The sequence below is a fragment of the Microcebus murinus genome, chromosome 6, assembly GCF_040939455.1.
Source record: "Microcebus murinus isolate Inina chromosome 6, M.murinus_Inina_mat1.0, whole genome shotgun sequence".
Classification (NCBI taxonomy): domain Eukaryota; kingdom Metazoa; phylum Chordata; class Mammalia; order Primates; family Cheirogaleidae; genus Microcebus; species Microcebus murinus.
The window spans coordinates 74,374,444-74,387,332 of record NC_134109.1 but is presented as its reverse complement, the minus strand read 5'-3'; the positions used below and the strand labels follow the sequence as shown (position 1 = coordinate 74,387,332).

General features: G+C 40.6%; 1 protein-coding gene across 7 annotated transcripts in view; it reads right to left on the bottom strand.

Moving 5' to 3' along the window:
* FMN1 (formin 1) overlaps positions 1-12,889 on the bottom strand; it is a 389,771-nt gene that overhangs the window by 128,116 nt on the left and 248,766 nt on the right. For all 7 annotated transcript variants that reach the window (XR_001154565.2, XM_012766326.2, XM_012766332.2 and 4 more), the window contains 4 exons: positions 10,774-10,862; positions 4,711-4,840; positions 3,080-3,226; positions 1,909-1,968 (listed from right to left, as the gene is read on the bottom strand). Coding sequence is in view for 6 of the 7 variants with exons in the window: in XM_012766326.2 (XP_012621780.2) it covers positions 1,909-1,968; positions 3,080-3,226; positions 4,711-4,840; positions 10,774-10,862 (426 nt within the window). In the remaining variant the exon portion in view is untranslated. The remainder of the gene's footprint in view (positions 1-1,908; positions 1,969-3,079; positions 3,227-4,710; positions 4,841-10,773; positions 10,863-12,889) is intronic.

Below are 12,889 nucleotides of genomic sequence, written 5' to 3'. Positions count from 1 at the left end.
GTCTCCTTGAGATCTTGGTTTCAATTCTTTTGGATAAATACCCAGAAATGGGATTTGCTGAATCACATGGTAGTTTTTTAAATTGAGAAACCTCTGTAGTTTTCTATAGCAGCTGCACCATTTTACATTTCTACCAACAGTGCTCAAGGGTTCCAATTTCTCCATACCCTTGTCAACACTTGTTATTTTCTGTGTTTCTTATAACAGCCTTCCTAACAGGCATGAGAGGATATCTCATTGTAGTTTTGATTTGCAGTTAGATAAGGCCACCAGAGGGTAGGAGAAATTATGAAAGAGTTCCTCAGTGCCTCGCTATTGTATGTCTTATTTGGAGAAATGTCTATTCAAGTCTTTTGCTCATTTTCTAAATCGGGTTTTGTTTTGTTTTTCTCCTCATTTTATATTTTATCTCTCAGTAAAATTATGTAAATTTCCTCACAAGGATCTGCAGTTTTGCGGTTAAGTCTATAATACATATATTGGTAATGTTACTGGGAGCTTTTCCCCAAAAGATCTTTAAACTTAGTATTTCTGGAGAGGATTAATGAGAAAAAAAAAAGGGAAGCTTTATAAAAAGGCAGAGAGAAAGTTAGTTTCAGTTAGGGAGAACATCAGAAGTAAAAACACATTAGTAAGAAAGCACAGGGTGTGTTTGGAAAACAGCGAGTCTTGAGTTGGCTCACAAAATATGTGTAGAGGGAAAGTAATAAAAGCATGGTCGTAAAAGATTAGAATTAAATTGAGTAGTGCCTTAATTGGCTTGAAAATGGGGAACCACTTCTGTTTTGAGTAAAAAGTGATACGATCAGAACTCTGTAAGGAGGGTGTGGGATGGCCTAGAGTGGGGAGATGAGCTGCAGCAACTCTAGGTGAGCTCTCTTACAGCCTGAATGAGCTGGGGTCAGCAGGAAAGACAGACACGGAGAGACATCAGAAATAACTTCGCTGAAGGACAGAAAACAACCAAAGAGGTGGACAAGGCTTCATGCCTGAATGGCCAAAATCTATGATCTCTTGAATAGAAACAGGGGAGAAGTTTGGAGAGAGGCAGAAATGATAAGCCTGATTATAAATATATAGAGTACAGTTAGATAAGGCCACCACAGGGTAGGAGAAATTATGAAAGAGTTCCTCACAGTGCCTAGCCTGTCTTCTGGATGAAATTGTAGGTCTTTTGAAAACAAGGCCCTGTAATCTTTACTTCGTCTCTCTTGGTGCCTAGAAAAACCCTGTTTACACGGACAGTTAGGCAGGTGCCCTGACAACATTTTCCTTTGAGACTTTTCCATTCATAGTGATTGCTGTATTTCCCAACTACTTATAACAGTACTTCTTTCTTCTCAAAATTAGGGCTCCTTGTTCTTGATTTAACAAGAAGGAATAAAACAAAATTATGTTCAGGTGGATTTTCACAGAAATGTTTATTTCTAATTGCAAATGTCATCTAAGCAGAGAAGATGCATTTTTCAGATTCCACACCTTCAACCTGTTCACAGAGGTATTACTGATAAAATATTGGGTATTAATGTGTCTTAATTTCCTAAATTTTGTTCTGTATCTTCTGAATCCAGTTTCAACTATAATCAATTGCCAAGTGGATCTAGGTTTCACAGAGAACCTCACAATCTGGTCATAAGGCACTGAGGCAAGTGGAGTTCTCTCTGAAGCTGTGGATTGAGAATTGGTGGATTTCTGCCACTGAATAAAGCTTCCCTTCATAAGAGTCAACTAGAATCTCTTGGCTTCGGTTTTCTCCTCTGTAAACCAAGGAGGCTGGAGAGCTCTCAAATTCTATGCTGGACTTGAAATTCATCCATGCATCTATTCATCATCCAATTTCTGAATGCCAACAATGTGTAAGAGTTGAAACCCCATTAGTGCAGTTTTCCACACAATGGCATTTCTTACCTGATCATAGTAACGCAGGTAATACTTCACGACATAGTCCACCAGATTAATCCCGTTATCCTAGGTTTAAAAGAGACACGTAAATGAAAAGCATTCCCGTGAGACGGTCTGTTACATAGCTGAGAGCTGAAATCTCAGGCTGTGAAACTTCTAATTTGTGAAACTTGGCCCTAAATCTGTTTGATCCTGGTAAGATTTTCTCTCCTCCTCCTTGTCCCATCCATTTGTTATGCCAGCTATACAAAGAAATGACAATACCCTATCCTTTGTGGGGGAAAATAAACAGATAATCCATAAGACCTCAGAGATAATGGCTAAAACAAACAAAAAAAATTGTTTCCTAATATTTTCTGGCATAAAGCCCAAAAAGGAGGGGGTGGGGAGTGTTAAGGGGAATCAGAGACTAGAACAGAAAACCATCCCTCCCTTCCCACCTTTCAAAAACTGTGTGTTTTTAATGGCGTGAAAAACAATCAGGGCCAGCTTAAAAGGAGCACCATGCCACTTTATGACCCTGGGAGGCCAGGCAAGCAGGCCCTCCCACAAGGCGGCCTTTGTGTCTTGTTCACAGGGGTCTAATTCTAATTTGCCTGTGTGTTTCCCCTCCCTCCACCCCCTGCCCCCCAAGGGACGCCTAGATATGGACTGGTTGTTTCTAAAGAGGTAACTCTGCAGGGGTGTGGAGCCAAATGATAATCAGGCTCCAAGAGTTTGACAGTAGACCCCCCTGCCCAATTGTTGTGAGCAAAAGAATAATTCAAACGCTCAGCTCAATTGGTGACTCAACATTTCCCTGCCACTCAGGAATGAGTAAATTACAAGTAGCCACCACTAAATTCAAACAGCCTTCAGTCTTTGCACTACACTAACACTGTGTGCTATCTGTTTTATCCCCTCATTGTGGGTAGCTGTTCAATACCTAATTGTGTATGTGAGAGCAAACAAAGCTGGGGGATTGTGTCAGCGAAAATAAGGTCTAACATGAAAAACCTACCTTTACTCAAAACTCAAAAGAAAGCAAAGAAAACAATGCATGCTCTAAAATAAATGATTGTTCTTAGGGGAAGGGATAGAGATCTATGGAACAATCTGGAATAATTTCTTTTTTTTAAATTAAAGAAAGAAAATAATGGTAGATTATAGAAACTCATTACGAAAAATAAATAAATACCCGACTTTTGACATCCTTCAGTTTGGGCAGAATTTCTAAGCTATATCCATCAGCTTGTCCCCGAGTCCTGTTTCCTCCATTCATATAATTTCCAAAAGCCAGAATGAGAGCTAAAATATCCTTCACACTCTTCATGTGCAGCAAGCCCTGTGACCACAAACACCAATTATGATGGAGCTGAACTCCCAACGCACTCATGTTCATTCAACAACAAATATTTATAGAGTACCCAATAGGCTATTTGGTGGTTGTTACCAACAAGATTAACAGTTGGTGAAATGAAAAATACACTTTACTAAGCCCTAAATGTCTTTAAAAAAATACGTTAACAGCCATCATTTTCAACTCATTCAACAAATTAAACACCACACGTTTTAATACTGAGGATTAAATACTAGTGTTTATGTTTTCATTTGTATCAATTTAATTTTTAATAGTTATTTTAAAGTATTTATACAGTATAAAAAGGGAGTTGGTATAGTTAGGCTTAACTTTCTAACTGGAAAGAGGCTTATCTTTTGAGGGTGTGTTTTGGGGACTATGTGTCTATAGGAACAATAAAATTCAGAGTAGACATAATAGCAAGTAGGTTCGTCTTTATTCCTGGCTATAATCCTCAGAAGTGAACTATAATAATACATTTTAAGGCCATAGGCCATGTTTATTAAATTTATTAAACTCATGTTTATTAAGTGTTTGCAGTATGTCTATTAACTTTTATAATTTCAAGCTGCTTAGCATTTTCTTTGGCTCCCTATCTCATCTGTTTGGCCTTTCATTTACTTATTTTTAGCTTTCAGTGCAAATTTTCAAACTGAAACTTTTTTTTCTTTCTTTATAGTCTTCTTACTTGACTTTATTTTTCTTTATATGAGGGTAAAGAATGCAAGAAAAATTCAGTGCCAGGCAGACTTCTGCTCCTGCCTTTCAGGTATTATTAGTGGGTGTATATTATACTTTGGTAATATCTATGCTTTCTTTATTAAAATCTCTTATGTCTTACAGGACCAAAAATCATGCCCCCATGACAAGCAACTAAGTACTACAGTATGTGTGGAGAATACCATGTTCTTAGGAGCATAGGCCAACTGTGGGAAAGAGCCAAGTGCTAGAACTTAACTTTGCAATAATGAACAGTAGTGTGGGAAAGCCAACAAAATTTATTTGCCAATCACTCGTTATTACAGTCATTTGTTTCACTTAAAATTCTCTAGAATTTGTTTATTTCACTAAGAAAGACACATTTCAGGTGATCACGTGCATGGGTCTAAAGCAAAGTCTCTTTTGCAATCCAGATTGTGGAACAGGAAACAAACTGATATTTAGATTGGTTTTTAGTAGTCAGTATGTACTTTGGAAGACATGAAATTTTTGAGAAGAAATCCAGGGAAGTGTCATTTTTTCCTCTTCCTTCTCTTCTTCAGTCTGCATCTCCTTTTCTCTCTCCCACACATACACACACACCCCCTCACACTTGGGCCAGATAATCATCACATTTACACTTAGAAAAATCCACACTCTGAAGTCAATTTCTACAATGGCACTATATATAGTTAATCTCTTCTATTCCCGACTTCCTCCTTTACGCCCTATAACAGCAAGCCTATCTCTAAAATCAGAGAGAAACCTACCTTAGAAGCTCGTGTGATGATCTCTACCTTTCGGTGCAAAGAGGTGATACCCTCAGAAAAGACAGATCTGAAGATTATGCACTGGGCACGTTCAGCAAAATTAGGAATCTGGGCTAACTCATGTAAAAATCTGTAAAAATAAAAATGTATCACTTAGCTTCATATAAAATCACAAGAAAAATATAAAGGATGAAAAAAATCCACCATGAGATTATTTGACAATTTCAAGATAGGCAGAAATTCAAGGAACTCCAAGGGTATGTGTTCAATGGTGACAACACAGCCACTTTTTAATGGGTTTCTATGATGTTGAATAAAGAAATTACTTTACAAAAAGAATATTACTAAATGAATCATCAACAAGTTATCTATCTCCTGTTACCCAAATAGGAGATTCAACCTAAATAGAAAGCCCTAGTTGTTAGCATATGAGAAAAATTATACAAAAAACTTCCTTATAATGCAGGATTCTCTAAAGGCATACTTACAGAGGCTAAGGAAATTGAAGACTGGAGGAAAGTATCTACAGACAAATGATTAAAAAATTTTTTCTTATTGAAGGGATATTGCTATTATTTTTGCTCAATGAATTATATAATGGTCTATAATGATCAAATTCCCGATATATTTGTTTACATTTTCACATCAACTTACCCGTATAGACATAGTTCATAGCTCAGTACTTATGACAAAGCAGGTACTCATTAAGTAGACAATCTAAAGTTTCATTTTAAAAAAATGGCAAGAAAGATCTTAAAAGCTAAAGGTGAGTACTGACCTACACACAGTAGCTCACTGTCTGAGCAGTTGGGCACTGGTGCCCTTTGCAAAATTAAGTTGGAAGAGCTACATACTCTGCAGGCCAACGACCAGAGGAAAGGATATAAACTAAAATAGGTGGAAACAGTTGGATATGAATACAGAAAAGGAGAGAATCCACTAACAGTCATTTATTTCATTTTGGAGTTGAAATGATGATTAACTGATATTTCTGAAAGTCTTAGTCAACTCGCAACATCATTACTTTGGAATTTTGCAATCTCTCACCAAGAATGGTTTTACACAGGAGCAAAGTTGGAGCCCTACTTCTTTCTATATCCAAATAAATTCTCTTGGCTGATAATGTTGGGGAGATTTGTGTTTTAATAAATTTCTAATTATCAGCTGTTTTTCTTACTTATCCTACAACCAGATTGTAATCTTTTTAAAAAATGACATTGAATTGAAGCAAGAAATACCCTTAAAAGAAAACACACTTTTGTTCTAAAGTTCTGTGACTCTATTATAAAAATCATATAATAGAATATAAAAGTAGAAAGTCATAGGAATTCTAGTTAGGACAGGATGAAAAAATTAAACTAGAGGTAAATTGTTTCTTCATAAATATAGTATTAAACACTTGATTCATTTATCATGAATGAAATCAGAAGTATTACCAGTTGTTACAAATATACAAGGAGTAAGAAGCTCCTAAGACTGGCAGCATTTGGTCCTGTGATAAATGTTGGGGAAACTGATTTATTCAGATGCTGAGCTATCTGGAAGGAAGTACCCTGCATTTCTCCTCTTCTATATGTGACCATGAGACACCCTTCCCCAAGTAGGATGCAGATCCCCGGAGTATGTAAGCTCCCTACTCAAAATGAACAGAACAAGTGAAGCAGTTACAGACCACGTGAGAGAACATACTGATCAATGCCTCAGCTCAACAACAAGGGCACAGATGAAAAGCAGGGAATGCTGGATAAATAATTGCTTGTAAGTAGTCTCAAAAGAGGTGATTTAGGACCAATGTGAGGAGACAAGACCATAGGCTCAAAAACGTGTGTGATCCAAGGAAGGGTAAGATTGAATTGTAAGACCCTCTAGGATTAAAGCCATACTGGGATTTGGGCTTCCACTGGGAAGGTTCTTAGAAAATCTTATAGTTCCAACATCCTGTGCATGGAGAGGTTCTGGAACATATCTAAAGAGCTGGGGTGGGGGGAGAGAAGTTCATAAATTTTATGAAACTTTTGGGTAGAACCATGCCACTGAAAATTAATATTAGCACATCAGTCACCAAGACAGTCAGTCCTTCAGGTGCGTATTAAGTATTTACAGCGTGTCAGGCATGACGTGAAGACCTGGGAACAGAATTTAACTTACACACAGCTCCTTCTCAATAATCTGAGAACTAAAGCAATGACTACTGTGGAGGGTGACACGAGCCATCAGCGATGGAATCTCTAAGGGGAGCTACGGAGGGATGTCAGCTGGGGTTCCCGGAGCCCCGGGGCTGGTGCACCACACGTGTGACAAACTGCCAGAGAGCCCAGACAGGCTGACTGGCATCTGTGGGGGAAGTGAGCAGAAGCCAGATGCTAAAAACAGGGTCTTGTGTTCTAAAATAAGGAATTTAAACTTTTTTTTCTAAAAGGAATAAAGGGTTTTAAATAGGAAAGCGATACTTTCAGCTTTTTGTTTTAGAAAATTCCTATGGCAGCGTCTTGGTTGGTTGGCGGTGACGGGAAATTTGAGGCTGGGAGACCTACTAGGCCACTGCTGTCATCTCGCAAGAGAAAAGGGAAGGTGGCCTGCAGTGTGAATGGAGGGGGGCAAATGGATGAGAAAGCCACCAGGGCAGCAAGACCCAGAGTGACAGCCTAATGCCAAGGCACACTGAGACCTAATGCCAAGGCACACTGAGATGGGTCCAGGATGCCCTGTGGGTTTTTGGCTTGGAAAACTGACAGAATGTGAAGATAACAAAATATGAGAGAAACAAATTTGGAAAAAAACAAATACGATTTTATATCACTTGCCGTCCAAAAAAAGCCATGCAAAGAGCATCATAGCTACTTTCCCATTTATCTGGTAAAGTACCAAGAGTATAGGGTACCCTGAAGAGTGTGAAGCAAGTGTCTGATGAATATCTCATCCCCTCAACTGTGTTTCATACTTTACCCACCAGAGCTGGGATAATACTCTTGCACATATCCCCAGGTATGGGATCTTGGATACGGGGCCTTGGTACTTACGAATATTTATAGACTGATTTCCTTTTGGGCTAATCTAACTTTATATTATAGGTCCAATAATAAGATCAAATACTGTCCCCTACCCCAAAGAAACAACAAGGGATCTTTCCCTCCTTTCCCCAATATAGGCTAATTTCGAGGAGAAGGACTGCAATTTTAGCCGTACATGAGAGAGAAGTTCTGTGTCTCACGTTGTTTGGGTTACACATCCACAGCAGCAACTCAGCTGACAGGTAGGATGATGCCAAGTGGCCTAATGCTTTTAAAGGATAAACATTTGGTTCATCAGCCCTTAAACCTCTGAGCGGTATTATCTAAGGTTTGGGTGCACGTGGGCTATCCACACAGCATCATTTTATGTTGTAACCAGTGTTCTCCCATGGAGGAGTACACTAAGAGAGCCTGGTATGGGGGGTCCCAAGGCAGCTGTGGACCCTGGTGGAGCATCCCTGGTAGGCTGAACGTGGCGTCCTCACTCTAGGCCATGGTGAGCATGCATCGGGCCCAATTAAACCCAGTGGAGCCCTGCCTCGCCTCACCACCCTCAGCAGGCAGGGTACAAAAAGAATCAAGGGCCATCTCTAGAGGGAGTGGCTCTCAGACAGCCTGGTCCCAAGCAGACGACACCTCTGTGGGAAATGGCTTTCTAAATCTGGCCTAGGGTGTAGAGGAGCTGATGAGGTGAGTGATGAAGCCAGTCTCTCCAAGCTATGATTTATAGGACTGGGCACCACAGGACTCTTAGGAAAGTGCAGTGCTAAAACTATAAACGATTCATATTTTCCAGTATGTAAAACATGCTTATAGTCGACTCACTTGCAGTTAATGGCAAACAAGTTGCCAGAGAATCAGACTCTGGCCTAAATCAAACAAATGCTGGCCTGTGCAGGAGGTTGAGAACAAAGGTGAAATTCACCCAGGTCTGAAGGCCCCTCCCCTCCCCTCTGTGCCTCATCTTCCCTGCAAGCATGTCACCTCGCCAGCACAACACGACAGTCCTCTTTGCATCAGTAACAGCTCTGCATGTTTGGGAAGTCATTACAATGATCACTTATAAACTTTAAAAATTCTTTTCTACCTAGATCATCAGTACAGAAGACAGGAATAAGTTGTCTGTTAGTTATCTGCTACCATTATTCTACGTCCCAGCAATTTATCTTGAAAAATACTACTAATTAATAGAAAGGCAATAACACAAAAGGAAAAGGGGAATGCTTCTAGTAGCAGAAACACACAATCTCTCCACAGCTGTTCATTTCACTGGGTCAGCCATTCCTACAGTTTAGAGCAGGGGCTGCTGAGTGGGTAAGGGGTTGGCAAATTACACCCATGGGCAGCCCTAATCCAGCCCACCATTTGTTTTTGTATGGCCCGTGAACTAAGAATGGTTTTTACATTTTTAAATGGTTGAAAATAGTATCAATAGATGGATAACATTTCGTGACATGTAAAAATGATAGGAAACTCAAATTTTGCTGTTGATAAATAAAATTTCACTGGTACACAGCTGTCCCCATTTGCTTATGTATTGTCCGTGGCTGCTTTTGCCCTACAATGGCTGACTTGAATAGCTGTGACAGATCCTATGACCCACAAAGCCCAAAATACTATCTGGTCCTTCACAGGAAGTTTGCCAACTCCAGGCTTAGAGGAGTTGCACAACTTGGAATAATTGGCACTACTCAAATGCTTGATTTGCCTGACTGTCCCCAAATACACACATGGCCTTGTCACAGTGTCTGAATATCCCATTATTGGTCACTTCACTTTTAGTCATTAGAACCTTAGCAGCAATTAATTTATTGTATTAGGAAACATGACTTGGGAATAAACCACAGGATAGGTTGGGTGTAGGAGGCGGTAGGGAGGGGCCTCAGGTGTGTGGAACAGAAGGGCAGTCGAAGCCCATCTGATCTGATTCACAATATTTCTAGGCTTTATGAACTTACTTGGGGAGAAGGATCTTGGGCCACACTCCACATGACAGCAACTCAGCTAAGGTTCCCAAAACTATCATGAAGGTTTGTCAGTAACTGAATAAACCTAGAAATCTCTCCCCCTTCCCCAGTCATTTAGAGCTATTTTTCTGGGTCTAAATGTCCAGGTATCCATGGTGACAGGCATTCTAGAAGACCCAAGGACGAGGCATAGAGGCTTCAGCACAAGGCATGGATGCCTCTACGGCTGACTTGTTACCCTAAATCTGATCGCTCCATTTCCTCTTTGTTTTCTATACTTGCCTCACCTCTAGGTTGAGAGGGTTGGCCTGAATTGGACAAGAAGCATTCAAAGTAGCAACAGGCCAAGAAGCCCCCGTCTACTCTGAACCCACTCTACATTTTCACAGAGTCCTAGGCCCTGAAATGCTGGGTGGGACTGTGGGGTTGCAGAGCCCCGGAAGCTTATCTGTGGCTTGGAGGCCCCAAAAGCCCAGCCTAGGACAAGAGTCACTCAGTTCTACACTGGAGTTTTGGGTTCACAAACTATATGGAACAAAATCCCCAACTGTAGGGCAAGCAGCTCTACACAGTGAGTGGGGAAAAGAACAAGCACAGGCAGGGTGAGGGTGAGAAAGTCACACCGAACTTGGGCAGAGCAGGTGGAGAAATCTGGGAAAGCTGGCACATTCTGGCTACGTTTACTGGATGTGACGTTTAGAAAAATAAATTTTAATTCTGTGACTCTCATATCATCTTTTTAACAACATCAGCAGAACCTTAAACAGAGCAATGCCTTCTTCCTTCCTCAGTCCTTTTTGGCCAAAATGTTTAGTCTAGGAGGAATTAACAAGTTGCTAGAACAAAAAAGGGGAGTCACGTGGGGTGAGGGGAGGGAGGGAGGCATATTGTGTTCAGCAGCACAAATCTCTGGGCTGCCTTTCCCGGCAGCAGGGTCACTCTGCTGCATGCAATAGGTCACAGGGATGACGGGGATGTGAATTAGCTCACTGTACAATTTAGATTTGGTTATTCAGAGCTGGGAGGCAAGAAGCTAGAAACCGCAGTTCTTTTGGCCTAAGAGAAAAGTGTTCCAGTGTCCTTACTGCTCAGGTTTATCCAGTAGCTTCAATTCTTCTTCTTTAGATGTCTCGTAATACTTTCTTATTTTAACCAATTCATCCTCTTGAGCTCTCTGCATTCAATAGAAAACAAAAGAAAAAAGTGAGAATCTGTCTAAGGTGGTGGGTCTCAAAGTGTGATTCCCTAGGCTGGGTGCAGTGGCTCAGGCCTACAATCCTAGAACTTTGGGAGGCCGAGGTAGGAGGATCACTTGAGGTCAGGAGTTAGAGACCAGCCTGAGCAAAAGCAAGACCCTGTCTCTACAAAAAATAGAAAAATTAGCCAGGCATGGGGTGCATGTCTGTAGTCCCAGCTACTGGGAAGGCTAAGACAGGAGGATTGCTTGAGCCCAAGAGTTTGAGGTTTCAGTGAGCTATGATAACACCTCTGCTCTCTAGCCTGGTGACAGGGTAAGACTACATCTCCAAAAAAAAAAAAAAAAAAAAAAAAAAAAAAACCAAAGAAGTGTGATTCCATTCTCTAGACTTCTCTAGACTAGTAGTATCATCACCTGTCACTTGTTAGGAATACAAATACTGGCCAACTCTAGATAAGAGAAACTCCAGGAGTGGGGCCAACAAGCCCTCCAGGTGATTCTAATGCATGCTGAAGTTTGAGAATCACTGGGTAATACAAATGGTCATAACAAATGCACCCAGACATTTGTCTGCTATGCTACCTTTGACTCCCCCATCTCTTCCCCTGTAAGCAGGCTTGGGCCAAGTCACCCTCCCCATTCGCCTCCCTACCCTCAGAACAGCCATCCTAACTTACACTGGCTCCCCATTCCTATTTCTAGTCACCATCTTCCCTTTTTCCGCATTTCATAAGTACTTGTCTATACCCCTTATTTTGGCATTTGATCACATACCTTCCCAATTTATCCAGCTATTTCAGTTGCATGCAGCTAGCCTCCACTGTGAGCTAACAAGTACCCACCATGGGCACAGTCCAGAGCTCATGGTAACAACAAAAAGCATCTGGAAGGTGCTTTGCCTTTGACAAAGTCCTTTAACATCAATTACTGTCTTTTCAGTTAACAGATGATTCCAGTGAGGCTTACTCTAAGTACCTGGTAAAAAACTTCTGACTCAGAACTGGTCCTTTTGCCACTATACATTTCTGACCTCCAAGTATTGAACTAATGTATAATTACCTCCCGATGGCCTGGTATTTTTGTGCCTTAAGGTTTATTAATGAAAGCTTTTCTGATGCAAACATGTTAGAAGTTCCTAACTGGTTTTACCAAACATCCTTCATATATGAAAGATGTGAAAATGAGTAGGAAATTGGTAATCCCACCAAGCCTAGAATATTAGGCTACAGAAATTTCCTAAGAGACTTAAGGTCCCAGGGGACATAAATATTGAAATAAATCATTTGTTTAGCTGAGTGACTATAGCATATCGTGGAGCCCCAAGCAGCTTCCTGGGAAATACCGTTACTTAAGAGGCTCTGGTTCAGTCTATGTTTTTGCAACCTAACAGTGAAACCAGAGCAATAAACAATTGTGGGAATTGACTCTTCTGTGTCATCTTCTCAAGAGAGGCTGCTAATTCTGTGGGTTATTTATTTCCACCTTATAACCAAAACCAAAAGACCTTACATGTGTACAGTGCTGTTTACTTTCAAAATACACTGCTACTGCTACATGTATTAAATTCTCATTTAATCTAAAAAAATGAGGTAGAGCCCACTATATTCTCCACTGTACTGATGATCAAACAGGATTTGAAGAGTTTAAGCAACTGGCCCAAGGTTATTCACTCAGCAGGCAATAGTAAAGCCTCAAACGTAAAATCTAAACACATACCCACCATCCTATACTCCTTCTCATATCAATGCCACCAGCTCATTTGGACTAAGAGTTATCATCCAAGCTGGTATTAGCATTTCCATTCTTCAGAGGAAGACACTGGTGTATGTCATGGTTGAAGAAGGCAACTTATCTCCATTCACTCTGCCAGTAGGTGTCAGGGCTGGGTTCCAGGGTACTTATGTGGTCTCCACGTGAACTACCCTGCCTTGCAGATGTGCAACAAGATGTAGTATTTGCAATTACCACAGTGAGAGTGAGGAACCTAGTGCCTCTCTCGTGTC